This window comes from Lemur catta, chromosome 1 (genome assembly GCF_020740605.2).
Source record: "Lemur catta isolate mLemCat1 chromosome 1, mLemCat1.pri, whole genome shotgun sequence".
Taxonomy (NCBI): Eukaryota; Metazoa; Chordata; class Mammalia; order Primates; family Lemuridae; genus Lemur; species Lemur catta.
This window is the reverse complement of record NC_059128.1, coordinates 140,363,536-140,382,635: the sequence shown is the minus strand read 5'-3', so window position 1 is coordinate 140,382,635 and position 19,100 is coordinate 140,363,536. Positions and strand designations below refer to the sequence as shown.

Below are 19,100 nucleotides of genomic sequence, written 5' to 3'. Positions count from 1 at the left end.
AGCGCCTGCAGCCCCAGAAGGACAGAAGAAGACAGTGAGTCTCCACTAGAAATGAGCATCAGCCAGGCAGAAAGTTGGGAGTCCAAAGGAGGGGAGGAGCTTGGCTGCATTAGAGTGGAGTTAACCAAGATGTTGCAATACCAGCAGGGTTCAGTGGGCTTCAGCAACACTGGGGTAGTTGGTGGGCGAGGACCACCTATTCTGCAAAGAAGTTTTTGATTGGGAGGGTGTGGTGGGTGTACTGTTTTTAATTTATTTGACAACTGGATGTCACTGGATTTAATTAAGGAGGAGATTATTGTGTCTTAAGCACTTGAAGCAAGTCTTTGGAACAGTTATTTGCAAAATGGCAGGTAGTCAGCAAGGATATAGGTGTGGATGAGAGGCACTCATCGCTGACTGTGGGAGTCGAGAAGAAGGAAATCTGTGGCGGTGCAGATGCTCTTCTGTGATTATTGAGTAACTGTGGGTTTTAAAGGAGCCTAAATGAGGTTTGAATTCTACCACTGCAATTTACAAGCTGGTAGTCTTAGGAAAGGAACTTATGTCTTAGAATTTGGCATCTAAAAAATATTATTTTTTCATAAGATTATTATAAGGACTAAAAATGTAAAGCACCTAGCACAGTATCTGGTATATAAGTGTCACTAAAAGATATGGATTTGTTATTATTTAGCATATGAATTGTGTTTGAGTCGATACTATCAAAACTTTGAATTGAAAAGTAGATTTGTGATGGCCTCTCATTTCAAGTGCATCCCACATGCAAAGAAGGAATTAGCAGTAGAAATAGCTGACAGAGAGCATTTATTCTGTGCTGTGTGCTGCACTAAGCACGTGACTCTGTGAGGGTGGGGTCTGTTGTTCCCATTTTGCAGATGGTCTGAGGCCCAGAGCAGCACAGTCAGCACGTGGGGGTGTCAGGAGTCAGAGCCTGCCTCGGGATGGCAAAAGGGCCCCAGGTGTCTATAAGATGGGTGGTGGCAAACGATCCTAAGTGTGTTCCCCCTGACATAAAGACCAAAGGTATAAGGCGTAAACCCTCTTCTCAGCTTCCCTTCCTTTATGCATCTTGGTGAGTTTGTATTTTTTGAGAAAGTGTAAGTGGCCTCTTGTCTGGAGAAACACTGAAGAACGCTTGCTCTAGAATTCTAGTTGAAAGCATTAGGACTAGTATTCTGCAACCCAGCCTCTCCATTTTGTATTAAATGGTGGTCTATAAAGACAAGAGGCAACAGCCCCTGTTTTTGAACTTCCGTTTTCTGTTAGCTGAGACCTGTGGCAGTACCTTCCTCTTTTCATTCTAGCTGATTATCAACAGCAGTAACCACAGTGCCTTCCTGCCCCAGAAATAAGTCTTGCCACACTCTCGACTCTCGACTTGCTGCAAGTGCTACCTTCCGCACTGCACAGGGCTCTGCCACCTCCACCCTGCCATGGTCACGGCTTCTCAGGGTTAAAAGTGTTTATTGAATTCTCCAAGAGTGATTTAAAAAGGAGGATAGGTGCATAAGAACAAGATAAACAATCTAGCTCTAATGTAAACAAGCATTACATTATACCTAAATTGTTGAAAGAAGATTTTGTACTCAATATTTTATTCAGCAGAACATTTTTTATAACAATAAGGTTGATTAGAGCAAGCTCTGAAAGTGCTTCAAGTCAGACAGTCTGATTGTTTATCTCAAGGGTGAAAAAATAAAGTGGTAAAAGAAGGGGTTGAAGCCAGGACCTAGTGAGGCGAGCATTGACATCATTTTTCTTTCTGGATTAATTCTAATTCAGCATTGCTCCTTTCCATAGGCTTTTGGCTTTCTAACCATCAGCATCTTCTTTTTTTATTTTGAAGAGCTCAAGACTAGCAGCCTAGAGACAAAGCAGATGGAAAGGGCCCTGGTGTTTTTTGATTATTTGTTTTAACCAAATAAGGAGCTCTACTTAGGATCTCTGGACTGTCTTCTTACTCTTCTGCTGCTAAGGCTACAGTGAAATCACACCTGCCCTTTGCAGTTTACTTAAGTTAGTGTATCGCTTTTGTGACTTTCTGCTTCCTGGGGTGGGGCTGCTTGTGTACAGGGCTCTGCACTTGTTTGGGTGCATTCTGTTTTCACAGGCTGAGCAGCTCAGTGCTGCAACTGAATACTGCTCAGAGGCATTCAGCCTTGTCACTTGGCAGAGTAGCTGGGTGTAGGGTGCATTTGAAGGGGGGGGCAGGCAAAGAGGGTATGTGGTTTTGCTTTACCATCTACTCTAGCTGAAGTGTCGGGGGGTGACCCAAGTGAAGAAGAAATGTCTTCATCATCATATTACATGATGGTGACTAGAATTGCAGGCTCTGAAAACCTCCTTTTCCATCTCTTCCAAATGGGGGGTTTGCAAACAGTGTTAAGGAAGGCTGATACGTAAAAGCGTATGGATGTGCTGTTTGTATCAGCCCCAAATATTTACTGAAGCTAAGAGAAGAAAAGGCAGACTTTCTTTTTTTCTCTCCCAAACGTGTGATTGTTTAGAACTCAAGTGCAACATCTGGAAGTCAGATACACAGAGAGCAATTTATGGAGTGTGAAAGATTTGAAATATTCAGTGTCCTTTAGTGGGAACTCAACTTTGTGGGGCTGCATTTCCCTCCCCACCCATCTCCCGGCACAAAGCAGGCAATTCTGAGATCTCCTCTGCTTCTCTGAATTCAGCCCTTTGTGCCTGGGTCCCATAAACAATGTGCTTTTTAAAGGGGAGCCCCCTCTCTGCTTGGCCCTTTTCTCCAGTGTGGGCAGCCAATCAGCGGCGCAGAGCTGCAGAGCTGGACCGGCTTTCCATTGCGAGCAGCAACAACGTACTAATTTGATGCACACATGGATGCCTCGCGCACTCTGCAAATGCATCACCAGCATCTTGCATTAGTCATCTGACGGACTGCCAAGTGTTTCATTTTCTTTCCATGTGACTTTATTATTACCACCTCGCTCCTCTCTTTCCAAAAAACCTCCCAGAAAGGGCGGGGGCAGGGGGAGAGGGAGAGGAATCCGGCAGAAACGCAGCTTTGCTTCTTCCCCGGCGCGAGCCGGCGCAGGGCTGATAAGCGGGAGGCGGTGATGACAGCCTTGCAGAGCTACACCCGCACTTAACTTGCAGCCGCCGGGAGATGTGCACGCCCCGGGTGACAGCCGGCGGGGCGCTGCCCCGGGCTCGGGCGGCGACGCTGGACGGCAGCGCGCACTGAGACCTCGCCGCTGCCTCGGGGAGCAGCCTCGATGGTGCCTCCGCTTTGTTTTAGTTCATCACATCGCTACGTCTCATTAGGCACTTTCCCCGTGCTCCTCTTCCTCCTGCTTCCGCCTGCCCACCCACCCCCGCCCCCACTATTTTTTTTCTTCCTGTCCCTCGCCTTGCAGCCCTAACTCTGGCTCCCGGTTCCGTTTTTGACAGTAACGGCACAGCCAACAAGATGAACGGGGCTTTGGATCACTCAGACCAACCAGACCCAGATGCCATTAAGATGTTCGTCGGACAGATACCCCGGTCGTGGTCGGAAAAGGAGCTGAAAGAACTTTTTGAGCCTTACGGAGCCGTCTACCAGATCAACGTCCTCCGGGACCGGAGTCAGAACCCTCCCCAGAGTAAAGGTACGGAGCGCGCGGCGCGCGGGGGTCGCCCAGGTGGCCGGCGGCGGGGGCTGCGCGAGCCTGCGGGAGGGAGCGAGGGCGGCGGGCCGGGCGGTGCTAGGGGCTCCCGCCGGCTCCTCCCGCGCCCCCGCCCGCCCGCTGGGACAGGTTGGACTCGGGAGGGAGGAGGGATGAGGGCGGGCGCGGCCGAGCCTCTGTCCGGGCGGGCGCGTGATCGCTCCCGCGAGGTCACTTTCTAGGCAGCGCAGGCTCGTCTTGGGCGGGTGGCTGCTTCGAGGAAGCGTGTTTCTCAGCCCTGCATGTTGGCATCGGACTCTTCCTACCCCTGCCCGCCCAGGATCGCCCATGTCGTTACCATTGCGTTTCACTTTTCCGTAGCCCGCGGGGACCTTGCAGTGCCCGATAAACAGCTGGTGTGATGCCGCGGGTGCAAGAAGGGAAGGGCTTGCCTTGAGGAGGCACACCCGTTCCTGGGGGCTAGGTGGGCACCATTAAGTGAAGTGTGCTTTTCGGAGCCGGCAGTGGCGCCCTAGTGGCCTGAGATAGTTAGCACACCTTCAGAAACGCTCGAGGTTTACGCCCTTATCTGGGGTGAGACCAAAGTGCACAATCTGGTGGTGGTTACTGCCTCCATTTTGGGACGATGGCGATGGGGGAGGTGGGCGCAAGGTTATTACAGGAGAGGCAGAGACCTTCGTCCCCGTGGGCGCTTCTGTCTGGGAGTCCTACTTGGTCAGCTCTGTGCAGACTGAATTTAAAATATCCCCTCTGCTGCTACCACTTGGTCTCTGTCACTGTTTTAACCTTCTCGCTTTAGGAATTTTGCTCCTTCTCTGTTGTTGATCTCTCGATCTCTCTGCTAAGGGCTCTGTCTTTCTGAGAGTCTCACGGTTTCTTTTTCTCTGTGCCTTGGTATTTCCGTCTGGCGTGTTATTTCATTTCTATGTTGCTTCTCATAAAAGCTCCTGAAAGCGTTGTTTGCCTTGGTTTTACGCTTTAGTTGGGCACATGAACACTGACACTCTTCTCTGAGCCTTTTTCTGAGTGACAAGGTGAAATTATAGGACTAAGACGTCTTTAAGACTCGGATGTTCTGTGACTGAGAAATGTTGGACCATCTCTCATTCCTTATGGTTGCTGAGGGCTGATAGTTCTTTTGGGAGCCTTGTAGGGAATTTGAAAGCCCCTGGCCAGTGCTCATTTTATAAAGGTTGAACAGGCTTAGCTTCAGATTGTGTTCATAAGACTCTGGCTTCCAAACATATCCTATAACACCAAGGATGTTGAAAAAAGGAGCATAGAATTTTGTCACCGCAAACTTGAGTGTCCCATAATTTGAGAAGTATTAATAGAAAATTTGATATCTGAAAATCAGTAGAATTGAAAACTTCACGAAGTAGAACAGTATTGAGAACCTTCATTGAACATGTTCTGCAACTGTTTACCTACATGTTTCCCAGATGGAGAAGACTAGAGTTGGTTTTAATAATTAACTTTCACAGTATCCTATTGAGGAAAGGTGGTATAATGTCCAGAACTAGAGCTGAGAAATCACCAAATAAGGCCTCTCCCACCATCTAGAGTGGCACCTGCAGAAAACTAGGCCAGAGGCAGTAAGCTACGCTTTATGGCAATAGCCACAATTTGTCCTTGAGTAGCAAAATAGTGACTCCAAATTTTGGTCTATATCAGCGTTTTTCAAAATGACTTCTGACAAAATGATTAGTGCTCATCCATTGTTAACATGCCTGGTTACTTGCACTTGAGCTTAGGACACACGTCTTTTACTTTGGCCAAAAAGACTATTTTCGTAGTCAAGAAAATACTTGTGCATGGCCTACTTATTATGCCATTTTCTCTCCCTTGCCCAGATACTCCTCTGAGCAGCATCTTGACCAGACTATATTTGAGACTATACATTTTAACTTCCAGCCACCAGGTCTTAAAACTAATTTGATGAAAATAGTTGGCAGAAGCCCAGGGTCTTGAAGGAAAAGGGAAGCCTGAGGAGAGAGCTGACTCTTTTTGAGGTCATGCTATGTATGAGGCCACATGTTAGTAGCTTTACATATGTTCTCATTTACTCCTTACCAAAATCTAGAAGGTAGGTGGTATTGGTCACATTGTACAGATGAGGAAACTGAGGCTCAGAGAAAGTTATGAAATGTCACCCAGTGTACCCAGCTAGTAAGTGACAGAGTGGAGATTTGCACACAGTGCATCTATTTTTGTGGGTGAGACCGTTTTTCCTCTCCATGAGATGAGACTGCAGAGCTGCCCTGGTCTGCGGTATTTCAGGGCTTGGGTCAGAGGCCATCTCCTTGACCTAACTAAGTGTTCCCCAAGTGAAAGGAAGGACTTTTGCCCTTTAAGAGTGGGTTGATTGCATGTCTTTGTGTTTAGTTTTTATACTCATGGATTTAGATTGTACATCACTCCAACTCTTGGTGTCATGGGATAGGAGTTACAGATGAAATCATTCAAATCTTACCTTTGGAAATACAGGTCAATTCCCATTACTGTGAACTCCAAGTCTCACATCAAATATTGCTTGAAGTACATGGGCTGTCAGCCAAAGCTTGAAAGGGTTTTTGCTATACAGACATCTCTGTTGTGAAGGTATTTGTTGTGATGGGATTTGAGCTGTATAATGACATTCCTCTCGGAGGATTACAGCCCTTAGCCTCTTACCTAGAGAGACAACAGCCCCCACTTTCTTGACATTGATACCTGTATGCATCATATATTATATGCCTGTTCATATGTAAAATAGGAACCCAAATTTACATTGATTCGGACTGTGTCGGCAGGGGACAATTATCATGTTTTCACAGGGCTGATGTCAGAGCCTCAGAAACTGGAATTATTGGAGGTTCTGTCTAAATGTGGTTTAAATTATCTAAATAGGGCTTTTGGAGTGGCCTTGGTTCAGAGCCTTCTCAACATTGATGGTTCCAAGGAAAGAGACAAAGTCAGGCTATTATCTAATCCAGGTGAATTAGATTTTTCCCTCATTTTGCATATTTTGTTCTGTTCAGTCTTGAGGCACGTAAACTTCGTTCTGTTTTTGAAATCCTCCCTTGAGAGTTAGAACCTAAGCTATCTGTTTCTTCTCCCTGTACGTATACGTAGTGGCCAGGCAGGCTCCGCACCTCTGGAGACTCAGGCTCAGTAAACTGTTGCACCTACTGGGACTTAGGGAGGAGCATGTTTTAGTCAGTGGTCGTCTGTTGGGCCTATGGATGGTGAGAAATACCACATGGTAGTGACGAACATGGCTTTTAAAGTCAGACAAGCCTAAGTTCAGTTTCTGGCTCTCCACTTCCTACATATTGGCCTTGGCACATTACTTAATCACGTCTGAAAGCGGAGACGGTCTTCGTACCGTTGCTAAGGTCATGAGGTTATGTGCTTTCCACAGAGCTGGAATATGGTACGAGCTTACTGTGCTGGCGATGATTATTAATTACAGTTATCATCATCACTGTCTCCAAGAACTTAAAATCTAATAGGGACAATAAGGCAAGCTGACAAGTAACCATAATGTAAAGGAACATTTGGTAAGGGTGAAAAAGAAGAGATGTGAAGTTAAGAAAAGGAACACATAACTTGCAGCTTACAGGAGATAGGAAAAGATGGCATCTTTATCAATTTTTGAAAACAATAGGATTTCAGTAAGTAAAGATGATATTGAACATTACAACCGGATGGACCAGCTCAGTGTAGGCATTTGGGCAAGAGAGTGCAGGATGTGTTCTGGAAACTGGGCTTTTTACCAAAGTTCAGAGGAAACATGGAAGACGTGAAGTAAAATGGAAGAAGGGGAGATGGCGAAGCCTAGAGTGGTAGGCTAGAGCCCGTTCTGAGAGGGCCTTCCTTCTCAGGCTAGAGTATTTAAAATCCCTTTGTTAGACAGGTGAGGCTGTAGGAAGGGTGTTAACAGAAGGAGGCCTGGAGGCTGGTGCAGTGTGCTGATTTGGGTTGAGGTCAGGACATTGCCATAGCAATGGCAAGGGAGGAACTGAGTGACACAGACGTGACCATGGTGGAAGGAAGCAGACTTGACAACTAAACTGGGGCAGTGATGACCAGGGGGAGATGGGAGAGCAGTCGGCAACGGGGGGAGGGAAGGAGGGGAGGAGTGCAAAGCTCGGTTTTGGTGGAGTTGAGTCTGAGGTGCCACAACAGAGGCAAGAAGAAAAGCCATTGGTTTGGTGGTTGGGAGGACTTGAGCATTTCAGAAGAAGGAAAGAAGGTTGGGGTGGGGAGAGGAACTGCATAGGTGTTTGCCTGGGGCCGACACAGAGTTTGTTTACTGCTGTTTTTACAAATGTATACAAATGACAAGTTGTGTAGCAAAAGGAAATAGTGAACATGTGAGGTAAACATGAGGCGGGGTCCTTGCAGAGACAGGGAAAGCTGCAGAGCAGATACAGGAGGTGGAAGATTTCATTTGAGACGCAGGGCAGGTAGGAGGAAGTCACACCACACAATTTCAGTATAGCAAAGGGAAGTGCAAGACGCTCCATACAGATGCCCTCAGTCTCCTCCGTAAATGGTCAATTTCTGAGAAACCAAGTGGAATTGAAGACTTAGGAATAATGGAAGAAGTTTAAAATGACTGCTTGGGAAAATTGGATAGGATGAAGAACAGAAAAATTGTGGCAGAGCAGGGAGAGGCCAGTCACGCTCAGATGGTGGTGACTGACGGGGCCCTGATGGGTGTGGCTCTGAGGCTGTCCGTCCATGAGTGCGCAGAGGGAGCCCGGAGTGGGAGGTGCCCGAGGCGTGTGTGGTAGAAAGTCGGGAAGGGCGGCAAATGTGTGACAGTGATCTCCCCGATGTCTTAAAGTAGGGGAACCGGCAAAGCTGACGGGGGTCAGCTCCTGGCGTGGGAGACAGAGGAGTTAATTATTGGGGTACCATGACGAACTGGCAGCTATGGAGATTGTGCTCGAGTGAGACCAAACCTGGAACCTAGAAACGGTAGATGATGTGCCTTGGATCATCGCTCTCTCAGTGTTTTAGTAAATCCAAATTATAATCCAAGATCACGGCACCCTGACAAAGCATGTTCTGCAATAAGTGTTGTTTATATTTTTCTAAACTTAAATGGTTAGGTATTGTTATTCTGATTTTACAGGATTGAAAACACAGTGCTAGATTAAATTCATTTAGTGTTTGAGATTGAAAGACAGGAGCAGGTCCTCAGTCCTAACCTAATGACTTGTTGATCACTTTTTACTGTCTGTCTTTTGGCAACTTCTCAGTCAAAAGAGAAATAGAAATGAGAAGTGGCTTGTGTTGACTATCGCTGTGCACTGAGGGACAGCACTTCCTTTTCTCTAGAAATGTGTTGGGAGGTGGCAGCGTAAGTGCCGTGCAGCTGCGGCCCTGCGGTGCCTCGAGCCCAGAGCTTTCTGGGAGGAACAAAAATGACATCCCCGGCTCCTTTGGGAAGGGTCATTACCTTTAGGTTTCGAAAAAGCACCTTGGGTGGTGGTTGTGATGCTGTTGCTGATTCGTCCCATTGGTCAGGCTGCAGTCGGGGTGACACTGGGGCCTGGCCCCACTGATCTGATGATAAGGCAGCGAGTCGTCTCTTTGCATTTTCAAGAAATCATTAATAAAATCTGTCCTTGTCCTAATCTCGCCCCACTTCTGTGCAACGGAGAATTTTCTTGAGAATGAGATAGGGTGGCCAGGGAGTGTGCAGGGAAAGGGGAAAAGAAGAGGGTAGAGACCCCAAAGCCTCACTTTCCTTATTTCAGGATTGGGTGGAGGGACGATCCGAAAGATTGTCCCTCAATCCCCCAGAAGTCCCTGAATCCAGAAGATTCTCCTATAAGATAGTATATTGAGGATAGGCCCTGGAGTCAGGGGACTTGGCACCAGTACTGTGACAAGCTAGTGTAGAGAAAGAGCCTCGGTTTCTTTATCCATGCAGTGGAAATAATACCTACGTCAAGGAGTCGTGCATTCTCACTGAGTTTACCAGTGTGAGTGTTGCAAGTACAGTCTAAAGAGAGTTGATGATCATATCGACTTTATTGTTTTCCTCTTTCAAATGTTAAGAGTTTGTAGGGTGTGGAGGAGGTTCCTGGGAAGCTTTCATGCCTTTCCTTGCTTCCTAAACACCTGTCAGAAGCTTTGCTTAAGTAATAGAAGTGGACTTGGAGCCCGTTTATTTAAGCAATGTCATCTTGCAATTAGTAATTGAGAAAGAATTCAAAACACAGGAAGATGGACCCAGGCTACATTTTAATGCACACAAATGGGAGGTAGGATTTCTGTCCTACATTTTTGGAAGCCCAGGGTTGCTGGCCTAGATTTTCTGGGACAGCCCCAGTTTGGGTGGCACTGCCTCAGTGGCCCACAGGAAGGATGGCTCATCCTGAATTAATGTTATGTTAACAGAAATCTGTGTTAGTTTTTGTGGCATTCTTCCATTGTTGCCTGGCGGAGGACCTGCAGGCCACACAGAGAATGCAGTCTGAATTTGCATCATCATGCAGGGAAGGGGTCTTACCACACCCTTGTGAAGGTGGATTCACTAGTTATGTCATACGGTTCTATTAAAAGATTTAACAATTCATTTTTTTGAAATTATTTTCAAATATTTTAACTTACACGGACTCCACCCATTGAGTGGATTGAGATAAAGGAAGGAGAAATGTTAAATAAGCCTTCTTTGAGTTACAAGAAAAAGGAATCTCTTTAAATACCCCATGCTCTGGTGATAAGTGACCAGACTGTCCCCGTCCGGCATGGCGCTGGATTTCTGTTACTTATATCAAAGGGCAGCGTCTACCCTGGAAGATAATACCCATCATGGGTACATTTTGATCCTCACATCTCTAGAGGGAAGAGCGGGGAGGAAAGGGAAGGAAGGAGACACAGAAGACAGAGTGAGCCCGTATCAAAGAAGAGAAGAAATTACTCAAGGCTGCTTTGAACCATTTTGTTTTCTTCTGCTCTGTCTGAGACGTTAAAACTTCAGCTAGTCCCCAGCCATCTCATCCCCGGTAGCTTTACATTTCTGGAATTAAAGTAGCAAAAGAATAAAGAAAACAGGCTCCGGACGAAAGGAGAGCAGACTTCTTTGTTAGAAATTTGACATGAAAAGAAAACCCAGGGCTTCATGGCTCTGTCTGTTTGAATCCCTCCAACACATACCGCGGGTTGATTGAAAAAGTCAAGTCTAGGTGATCTCACAATCGGCGTTTGCCATCGAGAGCATTTATAGTTTGCCTGACTGGAGGCCTCGTTTGCCTTTTTATTCATACCCAAGGAGAATGAGATTTCTCCACATTAGAGAGGACTTACCATCAGTTACACAGCTGTGCCCCTCTGGCTGCTGTACTGTGGAGTGTTGTGAAACCAGCCCTTTGGAAATGAGAAGTCCGGTTTCCTAGCAGAAAGAGGGAGGTGCTCCCCATGGGGTAATGCTATTAGTTACTCTGAAACATGTATGCATTGCCCAAGAGCTGCTGTAGCGTGACCTAGCCTCCCTCACTTACTTTCTCTCCAAAGACCCCCGATCATCGGGCATTCAGGTGGAAAGATTTACTTTCTTCCTCCTCCAGTCTTTGCTTCTAATGAAAGTGTAAAATTAACCATAGGCAAGTTACATTTTAGAAGTGTTCAGAATGCTAGCATTAAAGAAATAACATAACATCACATACCTTTTATTATCTTTTCATTATTATTTTTAATAATTTCAGCCATGGTAAAATGTAAAATACTGTTAGTACAATTAGTACTGCTTTACATATCTTAAGTTAGTAGATTCTTAAAGGACTGAATTTTTTCATCCTTGGACATGAGGACCTGGATGCTAAACTCGTTATGATTTTGCTGATCCTGAGACCGTTCATCTCATCCTTTATGTTCTAATGTTAGCTGGGCCAAAGCTTTCGCAGGAATAGCTCTCCCTCTAGTTACACGTAGGCACGCCAGGAGGCACCACTGTGCATAAATACGGAGTAATCATTATGATCTTCAAAACCAGTGGAACCTAAGTAGGGATGAAAAGATAATTGGCCAAATGGGGAAAAGTGGAAACTAAGCTAAAATAATATGATTTAGCAAGAGATTGATACAGGTTTTTATGTTCTGGTAAGAGAAATGATAATGATTATATATTGGTTTTCAAGACAGTTGGTCAAAATAATTGAAAATGTTCTGACCCACAGTGAAATTCAGTGGGAAATTAGTCGTTAGGTTATCTCAGTGATATATGTTAGGTATTAACACTGTGGAGAGACTTGCAGTGAACTAGACCAATTAGATATATTATTAAAGAATCAGGGTCTTCCATTGCGTGAAGATGTTTTCACATTTGCCTTGGTGAGTCTGTGTTATGGAGAAAGCAACAAGGAAGAAAGGGATGTGTGAGTTGATGGATTATGATGCACGTGGACTTCTCAAGGCCTGAGGCACGTAGACACAGACAGGTGTCGAGCAAAGAAGCAAGTGTTGCTGTAAATGGAAAAGGGAGCCAGTTAGCTGGACGGGGGAACATCGTAAATGTGAAACCGTCAGGTCAGAGCGCATGGGGGTGGCAGTCGAAACACTGCAGGAATTGGTATTTGGGATCAATAGTTTTTCACTCTCTACGTAAATGACAGAAGTGTCCCTAATCCAGTATCCACATTCTGCTGTTAATTCAAATTGGAGAAACCCATTAAATATACTTCAGATAACGATTGGTTTGAAGAATAAAGGACTATAATTTTTCCATTTCCGTTAAAACATCATACGTTGGAATTAGAAGAAGTAAAGGATTAAAAGAGAATATTCCCTCACACATTCTTTAACTGACCCAGAATCTGAGTTGTTTTTTTTTGAGACAGAGTCTCCCTCTGTTGCCCAGGCTAGAGTGCCGTGGTGTCAGCCTCGCTCACAGCAACCTCAAACTCCTGGGCTCAGGCGATCCTCCTGCCTCAGCCTCCCGAGTAGCTGGGACTACAGGCATGCACCACCGCACCCGGCTAATTTTTTCTATATATATATTTTAGTTGGCCAGATAATTTCTTTCTATTTTTAGTAGAGACGGGGTCTCACTCTTGCTCAGACTGATGTCGGAACTCCTGAGCTCAAACGATCCGCCTGCCTCGGCCTCCCAGAGTGCTAGGATTACAGGCGTGAGCCACCGCGCCCGTCCCAGAATCTGATCTTTGTAAAATTATTTTAGGATATGTTAGGCCTTAAGTTTATGGAGGGCAAGTTCTGCAGCCTAACCTGCCTGTGAGTCAAGACCTATTTCTTTATCGTAGTCTTCAGGGTCGTCTGTACCAGCCAAGCCTGTGAATTGCTACTGTTTTTTTGCCTTCTCTTTAGTTTTAGGTGAAAATATAAAATGCATCTCATACTACTGCAGTTTAATGGAAACCATGTCCTGGACATGTAAAGAGATAGGAAAACATCAAAGAGGGTGAAGAGCGCAGGAAACAAGGCCTTTGACAAGGGAATGGTCAAAACTGCCTCCCAGATGCTAACATCCCAAATGATGCTACCAGACACGAAGTGATAAGGAACAGGTAATTCACCACTTTCCACAAAGAGCTTTTCAGCTCCTATCTAGGCCACTGTGCTCGATATTAGGAAACGTTATTGAAGTATATCAAGGAGATGGAGGAGTTCCAAAGGAGCACAGCATGAATTACGAAGGTCTAGGAAGGTGAACCCATATGGAAAGGTCTAGGAGGTTAACTTAAAAGGCCTGAGAGCATTGAGTCACGAGAATGAAAAGGGAGAAAGGCTGTAGCAAGACATTAAAAGGAGGGATTGTGTTCTCAAAAAAAAAAAAAAAATGATTGAAGTTTTGAAGATGCTAAAGTGCAGAGTGAAGCTATATATAGATAAGCTCTTTCAATTAATGCTAAACCCTGGGATTCGGCTGCTTATATTTAAAATGTTGGAACAGCAGGCAAAGTGTGGAGTTTGAGCCAAACTTTCACAGAGAAGAGGTGGTGAACTTAGAGCACACGATAAAAGTTAAGGGGATGGTGGAGGCAGCTCACCTAGCAGTCCCCAGAAGTGGGCCTTTGGCCAGCTCTCGCATGAGGCTGAACGCAGAGCTCTTTTGTAAGCGTGATGGGGAGCTTGGCGTGGCCTTGGAAGCCCTGAGTCCCACTTGATGTTAAATTTAATATGGGTAGAAATAGATGAAAGATGTGGCCCAGAGAGCTAACAGTGTTTACCAAAGTACCAGTCACGCGGCACTGGGCATGTATCAGCACCTACTGTATGCCAGGCATTGTACTTAGTGCTGAGAATATAAAGACAAACGGGCCATGTTCTTTGCCCCAAAAGGGAAGAAAGACTCATAGGTACTAAAGACAGGACTGCTGTCTCTACATTTTCAAATGTGGGGACAGCTTTGAGTCAGCGGTGTCCATTATGTGTGTGTTTACGTGTGCGTGGGTGTTTTCCTTTTTGGAGAAGGTACTGTGAGAGCGTGAGAGTCGTGTGCTGTTCATGTAATGAAGATGAAATTAGAGACAGTGTTAGGGGAACCAAGGTCACGTGACAGTAGGAGCCTGATATTTTTACTTTCAGCTACGTGCCCGTATCTCCTCTTTCTCCTTCATTTTTAGTTTTCTTTCTTCTTTGCCTTCCCTGTAGAACGTTTAGGACAAGAAGAAGCTAATTGGCATAACTGAGGCATCCTTGATGCATCAGGCTAGTTCTTGGTACCCTTTTAGTGTAACGCTGTTTGGCGTCGGGTCCTGAGGAGGAGGACGTAGGATGATCTACATCTGCCCGACACCAAAGAGTAACCAGTAGCCTTAACCCTCGTAGGAGGTGTGTATACATGTGTGTATGTAGAACTTACGTGTGTGTTTTAAACTCCCTGATAACCTGAAGTTAGTTTATTTCTTTGAGTACTGTTTTTTCAAATGGGTGTGATACAGTCTACGTGGTAGACTTCTGAGGAATAAGTTACTTATAAAATGTTGAATGTAAATTGCCCAGTGCAGTGCCTGGCAAAATGGTGGGAACCGAATAAAGGATAGTGAGTAGTACGTAGCAGATGTAGTAGAAGAAAGTAAAGATGCAGAAGTTTTCAGGTTTTGATTTATCTGTGGCACGTAGACCTTTCTCAGTGTGGTGTTCAAAGTTGATGGTGCGCCTGAACTACCATCAGCAAGGTGGTACTTTTGAGTTACTTTTCAGCGTTCATCCCAGTTCCTTTTTACACAACCTCTTTTATTGCCGGCCGCACTGTTTTGAAGATGGTGAGTTGGCATCAGAGCAGCATTCCGTGACTGCCGGAGGAGGAAGCTTCATGACTTTCATGGTGGGATCTCTCAGTGTCCTGAGCCAGCCATCCTCTTGGAGGTCACTGCTCCAAGAGGCCAGTTCTTTCCCACCTCTGGGCCCTGCCCAGAATCAGCACTGGTTTCCGAAGCCTATTTAGGGTTAACTCGTTTTGGACAAAGTATTGTTAAGATAATTATTAGAAGAATCACAGCTTTGGAAAGGCAACACGCCTGTTACCATGAGCTTTCACACCCAGCCTTCTCTATAAAACATCCCTCTCTAAAAATTTATATTACTAAGGCACCCCTTACGTGAGAACTTACGTGCTGTTAGTAGAGAAGTGTTATAATAATTGATACCAACTCTGAGTAGGTTTTCTTGCCATATTATGTAGGTAATGCAGCATGATGGAATAATGAAACGTCCTTACTTCTAAATTTCTCTGTTGCTTCTTAAATATTCTCCTTCAAGTCAGGTTAGCTTACGTGGGGGTGTTTGTTTCTTGTTGATTATGTGAATTTTTTCAAAGGAATATTAGGTTATTAAAAAGAGGATGTGAACCAAAATGTTTGCATGAATTAAGAAAAATCAGTGAAGAAACACTGCTTAATTTGTGCGTTCCCCTGCTGGGCTAGAAACCTACTTTCCTTTGCGGTTCCATTAGGCGGGCAGAAAACAGACCAGCTTGAATCTGTACTAGATGGAAGCAAGCACCTCAACAGTAAAGCAGGAAATGGGGCCTTGGTTTTTGAACCTTCTGTAAGATAGTCATAAGTTGCCCAGATAGAGAGTTGTATTTTGTGATAAAGGATCATTCTGCCCTTTGTCTTTAGGATTCAACAATAACTGGTTCATTTGGGCTGAGGGTGTCACTAACCCAGGAAAGGCTGACGAGGGCCCTTTCTCTGCCTGTCATCTTCTCCCCGGTACTGTGACAGATGCTATGGTGGGTATCGCAGGCAGTTGCTGTCTCTGTCACGCCCCGAGTGAAGCCAGTGTGTCCTGGGGGTGGTCTTGGAAGACGCCCACTGTGTGGCTCAGTAAGGCACGTCCTAGATACGAAAAATCTGGCTTCTTAGTAGGATAAATGGGACAGCATCTAAAAAGCGCTTTGAGGTGCTTAAGGCGTGAGCTGTATCCATACACCTAAAGTACTGCTCTCGGGGCTGCTGCCAAGCTACCTGCCACGCTGCCCCAACTGGCCCCGGTGCAGTGGAGTGAGCACCCTGGTTGGGCAAAACGAGGAAATGCACTTCCCGTGCCTACTCTGCACTCCCCTTTGCCAACCGGGCTGCTGAGTGTGGTGCTCTCTTTGTGAAGTGGACATCTGTCTAATGGGAACTGGATTGTGACCACCAGTTCATTTTACACAGGCCACCATACAGCTGCCAGATGGTGCCCGGTCTTAGCTATTTTGCAAGTCCAGCATGGGTTGCACTCAGCCTAGAGGTGGAAAAATGTGGGATCCTTCCACCAAGCCCACGTCCCTGCAAAGGAAATGCTTCCAAGAGCCAAGGCTTTGCTCTAATCTCTGTGAAGAAAGAAAGAGTTTTAAGGAAAGGTAATGAATAAATTAAAGACACACTTTTTTAATCGTATCTTTTAGGCTTTCCTCTCTACCTAATTGCACTCTAATCTGCACTTAGGAGTACGGTTTTTAAGTGGGACATGTCAGGTTTTCATGCCACAGATTAAACTCCAAGGCAAATAAATTTGTGACAGCTTAAGAGGCAGAAAGAAGAGTCTCCGTCGAATGGCAGCGTTTGATTGTTTAACCCAGACTAATCAGTCGTTAGAGGGCCTGCCACGTGTCTTCGAGAAGACTAGAATGCTCAGGAGATAAGGGCGGGCCCGTGGCTGTGTGGCTTTGTGTTCCCCTGCATTAGCTGAAGAGCTGCGTGAGTCTACATGAGACTATTGGTCGGGCTGCCCTAGCAACACAGAATGCTGTGTTGACACATATTCTGTCACATGCTTGCAGTGAAAATGCGGTATTTTTAGAACACTTCAAAGTCAGGAAACCGTTAAACCATATCGCATCCTCCCTTGCCCCTCCGGCCACTTCCTCCACACCCCCAGGAAAATTGCCCCCATTTTATAGAGAAGGAACCTGAGACAAAGATTAAATGATATTTTGAGCAAAGCTGATAATCCCAGGGAAAATTGCTGATCAAGTCCTAAAATCTAACACATCCTTCGGAGTAATTTTTAATGCTTCCACCACTTCTACCTAAGCCATGTGTGTTCCATATGACCTTAAATCTAAGCCGTAATATTGTATATGGAGTTCAAAAGACAACTTAGTCTCCCATTTTCTTTCCTGGCATTCATTCAAATAAAAATAGGCACGTAATACTGTACTGTAAAAAAAAAAAAAAAAAAAAAAGCTTCAGGCACACTTTGAAAATCATTTAGAATTTATGACACTTATTAAGTATCTTGCATGCAGCTAGCTTATGTTGCTTGTTAGAAGACTGTCTTTTCTGTCTCTGAAATTTCTGTGCCTAGCTCAGTGGCTGGCATTGAATAGCCATTCAAAATTAGCTGAAGAGTGAATGAATGAAGTAAATCCTTCCTGTCTCTGATCCAATATTAACTTACCCATTTTTACAGAGTTACTGCTCTACGGAGCAGAGAGATGATTCTGTTCATTCTTAGAACATATTTTGAGCGCCTTACCTCATAGGTAGTGTGCACTGCCCTGGGGATAGAAAGACAAAAGGTGTGAGGCTGGGCATGGTGGCTCCCGCCTGTAATCCCAGCACTTTGGGAGACCGAGGTGTGAGATCGCTTGAGACCAGGAGGTCGAGACCAGCCTGGGCAGCATAGCGAAACCTTGTCTCTACCAAGAAAATTAGCTGGGTATGGTGGTGCACACCTATAGTCCTAGCTGCTTGGGAGGCTGAAGCAGGATGATTATTGGAGCCCAGGAGTTTGAGATTATGGTGAGCTATGATCATGCCACTGCACTCCAGCCTGGGTGACAGAGCGAGACCCTATCTCTCTTTAAAAAAATAAAAAGGACAAAAGGTGTGGCCCAGGTTCACAGGGACCTGGAGCATATTGGGGGAAGGGTGGGGTGGAGCACAGGAGGGTATGTGTGTGTGTGTCTTTGTTGTGAGGAGAGGGGAAGGAGAATCTGTAACATCCTTCCTTTCATATTTTTTTTTTCCTGAAAGCTCTCTGACCCAATAAAGGTTAAGAACAACGCAAAGTAAAAATAGGAGGAAGGAACATCAGAGTTGTCCAACTTGTGTAGGATCTTGACAGGTGCATACTACAATTCAAATCTTCAAATAGTAAAGCTTATTAGGTGTTGGGTAGAGGTTGCACCCACCCTTAGCTCTCAGAATAGTGCCAAAACAAAAAACCTTCTGTCTGCCCTCTAGCCCCAAGTCTTCTCTGTCAGCACCCCCACAATATACAGGGCTGGGATGTTTGTTACATGAGGCTCTATTATTAAAGCTTGTTTATAGTCCTCAGTCGCTTGTGGCCAAAAGGAAAAAAAATAGATCAGGGAAGTGAAAGAGTTTTATAAATTGTAAAACGCTATACAGAGATGAGGCATGATGTTTGGTCATTTGATTTTCCTGGTTTTGGTTAATCTCCATGACATGGTTACCTTCTGTTTACCTTTTAGCTACCGAATGAAGCTCCAGCATCCCAGAACGCCGTGGTAGCAGTGGGTGGGGGTAGAACTGAAAGGTGATGCATAGTGTTGTGGCTGAGAACAGGGCCTGGAGATAAAGCGCCTCTTCTCATCCCTTCTAGACCATCTCCTCTTTGTGACCTCAAGTCAGCTCCAAGCCTCAGTTTCCCCATCTGCAAAATGGACAGGGTTGTTACACAGATTAAGAGAGGTCTTACAGGTAGAGTGCGGAGAACAGCGTACCATACCTGGGAAGCTGCTGTTCCTACACCCAGTCTACTCCTGATGAGGGAACTAAAGTGTGTAGAAGTTAAGTGAGCCATTACGGCCTGACAGTATCTCCCGTGACACCTCTAGGTATAGTCTGCATTCAGGAATATAATAATTGTCCTTCTAGTAGTAAAAGCAATCAACCAACTGAGAAATCAGTTCTCGGTAGTATTGACAATAATAATAACAACTGATAGCTAGATGGAGTACTTGCTGTGTGCCAGGTCCTATACTAAGGGTTTAATATACCTTGTTTTGTTATAATGAATACCCCCACAGCAATCCTGTGA

At 45.3% G+C, this 19,100-nt stretch overlaps 1 protein-coding gene across 5 annotated transcripts in view; it reads left to right on the top strand.

Moving 5' to 3' along the window:
* The window catches only part of CELF2 (CUGBP Elav-like family member 2), a 296,716-nt gene that overhangs the window by 130,697 nt on the left and 146,919 nt on the right, over nt 1-19,100 (top strand). For 3 of the 5 annotated variants that reach the window (XM_045535983.1, XM_045536004.1, XM_045535994.1), the window contains exon 2: nt 3,427-3,623. In XM_045535983.1, coding sequence (XP_045391939.1) covers nt 3,427-3,623 — 197 coding nt within the window. Of the gene's footprint in view, nt 1-2,849; nt 3,255-3,426; nt 3,624-19,100 lie in introns of those variants that run through there. The other 2 variants (XM_045536008.1, XM_045536015.1) reach the window with 2 other exon arrangements.